General features: G+C 39.1%; 1 protein-coding gene across 2 annotated transcripts in view; it reads right to left on the minus strand.

Moving 5' to 3' along the window:
- Positions 1-2,819: 2,819 nt before the first annotated feature.
- LOC103470903 (cysteine-rich and transmembrane domain-containing protein 1) overlaps positions 2,820-4,175 on the minus strand; it is a 12,445-nt gene continuing 11,089 nt past the window's right edge. For both annotated transcript variants that reach the window (XM_008419602.2, XM_008419601.2), the window contains one exon: positions 2,820-3,279. In XM_008419602.2, the coding sequence (XP_008417824.1) occupies positions 3,176-3,279 (104 nt within the window). In that variant the 3' untranslated portion in view covers positions 2,820-3,175. The remainder of the gene's footprint in view (positions 3,280-4,175) is intronic.

Raw genomic sequence — 4,175 nt, forward strand, 5'->3', positions numbered from 1 at the left:
AAGAAGCACAAACAAAACGAAAAAGCAAATGTATAAATAAAAAGTTAACGTTTTTTTCACTGATAAATACCGTAGCTCCTATAACGAGCTTAGCTAATGGCTAAGGTGTTAGCCATTAGCTGCTGGCTAATTGCTGCCAGCAGCTAATGCCTGCTGGCCTCATAGAGGCGGGAGCTYGGAATGAGCTGAATGGTTGCCACGGGAGATTAAAAGATTTCTGAAACATGAGAGAATCAAGGCAACACTCCAGGTATGTTTTTGATGATGGAATAATATAATATAATGTAAAGCTCAAACAACATACATAACACTGCCCCTTTTAAACAAGGAGAACGTGTTCTAGCAAACRGCAGCCCCCAACTTCTGTTCTCAGGAACTATGTGGACACACATAGTTGAGAACTATGAACTATGTGTGTTCTCAGGATAAGTGGAAAGAAAACATTGTACTGGTTTAAAAATTCTTTACAAATAAACGTGAACAATCTGGGGTACATATGTCAATTATAGAGTCTCCTTTTGCTGTAGCTACCTGTCTTTGGGGATATGCCTCCAACAATTATATACATGTTGCAATTTAATTTTGAACCCATTTCTACATTCTTGGACAGTAGCTCAAGCTACGGAGCGCCATCAAGCTACTGTCCAAGAATGTAGCTTGTTGGTGAAAATCAGCTTTGAGTCTTGCTACAGATTTACAATTGTGCTTATGTGTGGTCTTTGACTGGGCCATTCAGGTTGGGATTTGAACTCAGGACCTTGCTGCAATGCCACACTGCTACCAATAGAGGTGAGTAGAGAACAAAAGATTTATACTCAAGTAAGAGTAGCTCTACTCAAAACATATTCTTACTCAAATAAACGTTACAGGTTGCTAAAATGTCCAAGAAGTATTAAAGTAATGAGTAACCRATCATAACCTCTAATGTAATATTTTTAAAATTATGAATTAGGTGCAAAGTCTGATATCTTGGAGCCAAAAAAAAATACAAATTGATAAAATTATAAAATAAATTTAGGAAGAAACACTTCTCCAAAACAAAACGTATTAAATAAATGCTTCTAGTAGTTAGCGTATATATGCTAAAACCAGGAGAAATGCTTCTAGTCACATTTGCTGTTTACTGTATCTTCACTTGTTCTCCAACAKGTTCAGCGGAAAGAAAATAACATTAATACAATGAAACCRGTGTATAGACAAGAAGWCTCACTTAAACAAAAGTGTGTCTGTATCTCACATTTTTAGATAAAACGTTGATTCAGTAAAGTAGCATTGTTTGATATTATTGCTATATTATTTACRMTCACATAAATGTACATCCTCCCCCCCCCAAAATAGTTACTCAACTAAATATATCTAGTTACTACCCAGCCTGCTTTGTTCTAAACTTTTCCAATCTAATTCTGAGGATGTTTAAAGACAGCACAACAGCACACAACAGTCTCTTGCACTCTGTATTTTTTGTCAGGATGGTCCCTTAATTTAGCTCCATCCATCTTTCCATYAACTTTGACCAGCTTCCCTGTCCTTGCTGAAGAATCTCCACAGCATGATGAGTTTTACATTCTGTTGATATATTTTGTCATTATTCAGTTATTTACRGAGACGTGACAAAAACGCACACAGCAAAACTGTATCTGAATAAGCTGCAGGGACTTTTGGAAGAAAGATACTTAGTGTCGTATAACTTTTTAAAAAGATATATTTTAAAGAAGAAAAAAAATTCAGTGCAAATTTYATCSTAAAAATAAAAAGGTCAAATTGAATCAAACGGTTGTAGCTGCAGGCCAGATTTGMTGTATTAATGAATTGTGGGGCCGGACACAAAGTGCTGCAAAAGGCCATTGGGCTAACCCTAAAGAAAATGAGTTATCAGTCCAAACCTGAACCCTCAAATTAAAGATTAGACTTTTCTWGATACCTATGCATCTATAATAAAATAATTTATTCTTAATGCTTTTGACATTTTGACCAGAGGTATGAAGTGTAACCGGGAAGCGCACGCTGAACATAAGCTCAACATTTCCAGGTTTCTGCAGCTRGTATTGATCTATAGTCTCCAGCTTGCTTCTTGCACACTCCACTTACATCCATACATATTTCTGCAATCCAYCCAATAACTGGAAACGACAAAGTCTTTAATTATAGCAATAAGTTATTTTAATGAAAGACTCTCATCCAAAGCAAAAAAAAAGAAGGCATTCACAGACTAAGAGGATTTCTTCTGTTGAGCAAGTACAGTTGTTTTTTAACGATATTTCCAGATACATTTCCAAGGTTCAGATTACAAATATTAGAATCATTTTTCATAATAATGAAAGCACATTACATTGCAGCCATTAAAAAGTTAACAGTCATCCAAAGAAAGATTACCTTTGTGTTTAAAAATGCATTTCATTTATTTTCACGAGACAAAAAAAAAAAGAAAAAAAGTGTGAAAATAAAACTGATACATTTCMAGCTTCTAAACATCAACCCTCCCGAAGCTCATTAGCAGCCAGGGTCTGGGTGAAATTTGGGAACAGAGCCCCATGATGGGAGAGTAGTCCTTTGTTTGCTAATGTAGCTGAGGAGTGGCGGACSAAGGGGAAGGACACAGGGGTCAGGGTTCAACAGGCAGGCAGGTAGGCAGGCGGGATTTGTTTCTTGCAGAGGTAATCATTGTAAAGTGCCAAAGAGCATCACACTAGATAAGCCTGAGATCCGTGTATACTGAAGGAACAAGCACGTACAATGTGCATCTTTCTCAATGCGTGTGTGTGAAGGTTGTGTGTAGGTGTGCAATTAAAAAAAAAAAAAAAAAANCGTGTATACTGAAGGAACAAGCACGTACAATGTGCATCTTTCTCAATGCGTGTGTGTGAAGGTTGTGTGTAGGTGTGCAATTAAAAAAAAAAAAAAAAAGCCTCAGGTTCATGTTGGTGTTAAGAAGCTCCACTACAAGACAACTTGTGGACAAGTCTACCAGAGCCGAGGACTTCACATTGAGCGGAAAGACTTCCCTACGAGATTGGATCTTTTGTTTATTGAGAAATAGAGACGATGAGGTGAGGGGGGGGTGTAGAGGTGAGAYGGAGCCAGGTTTTAAGGCAGAAGAAGAAGAAGAAAGGGGAAAGGTTGATGAGGTTTTCGGCTTACAGGAGACTAATAAGGCTGAACAAAATGAAGGAGGATGTTATGTCAGCATGTCCCAGAGACAGCAGCAGCACAGCGCCGTCCAGCAGGCCGTCAGGCAGGTGTCCGCCGTGTCGTCCCTTCTCCTGTCCTCCACCACATACACTGGGAGGGAAAGACACGCGGAAGGTKAGAGACGATAAGGGAGGGCAAAGGAAATCGAGAATGCAATTGGTGATTTACTTTAATTCCTCCCAAAAAAAATTGCCGAAAACCAGAGATATTTCCCAGAATTACTCTGTCAGGACTCTGGCAGCGAGTTCAAGGGTAACCAGGGGCCAATATGATTTCCTCTAATTACATTCCTCATAGGAGGCACATCTCCATGGCGATACCATAGCAGCTGAGATCCACAATCCAGCAGGAGCAGAGTACTCTTTGTACCACTGGCCGCATTTAATGAGATTTCAGTGAAAAACAGTAAAACTTTCCTTTACTCCACATGTACAGCAGAGGCTTTCCATGTCATCCAGTCAACAGGTTTTAATTAGAAACATTAGAAGAGAGTGTTAGACATGTATGAAGTTTAGCAGATGTTCACAACAGGAAACTACAAAAAAAAAAAAATCCAACACAGGTGCTGAATAAATGCATCTCCCCTTCCTCGTTKGTGTGATTAATCATTTATGTAGAGCAAACCAGTCATCCAGCCTTTAACAGCCTGATCCGCCTCGGGTCAGGCCGTAAACGGAAAGCGGCTCTGATAACAATGCAATGATCCGATTAGTGCCAAGGCCAATATTTAACAACTCTCRTCTTGATCTAAATGTCTCACAGCGAGAAGCCTGATCAACCAGAGAATGCTTATCGTGACTTAACTGCATACGCAGATACACCCCCGCTACCTTTYAGAAAACGTCTCGATGTTAATTATGCTCTCTGTTCTCTCTGGGATACTTTACATTGAACTTTATGTTTTGCATATTGTTCCAACACTGGGGAACTACCGATGAACTACCTTGATTCTAAACTCAAGCATGAGGATCCCCGACTACCTGAAC

This window comes from Poecilia reticulata, linkage group LG10 (assembly GCF_000633615.1).
Source record: "Poecilia reticulata strain Guanapo linkage group LG10, Guppy_female_1.0+MT, whole genome shotgun sequence".
Classification (NCBI taxonomy): Eukaryota; Metazoa; Chordata; class Actinopteri; order Cyprinodontiformes; family Poeciliidae; genus Poecilia; species Poecilia reticulata.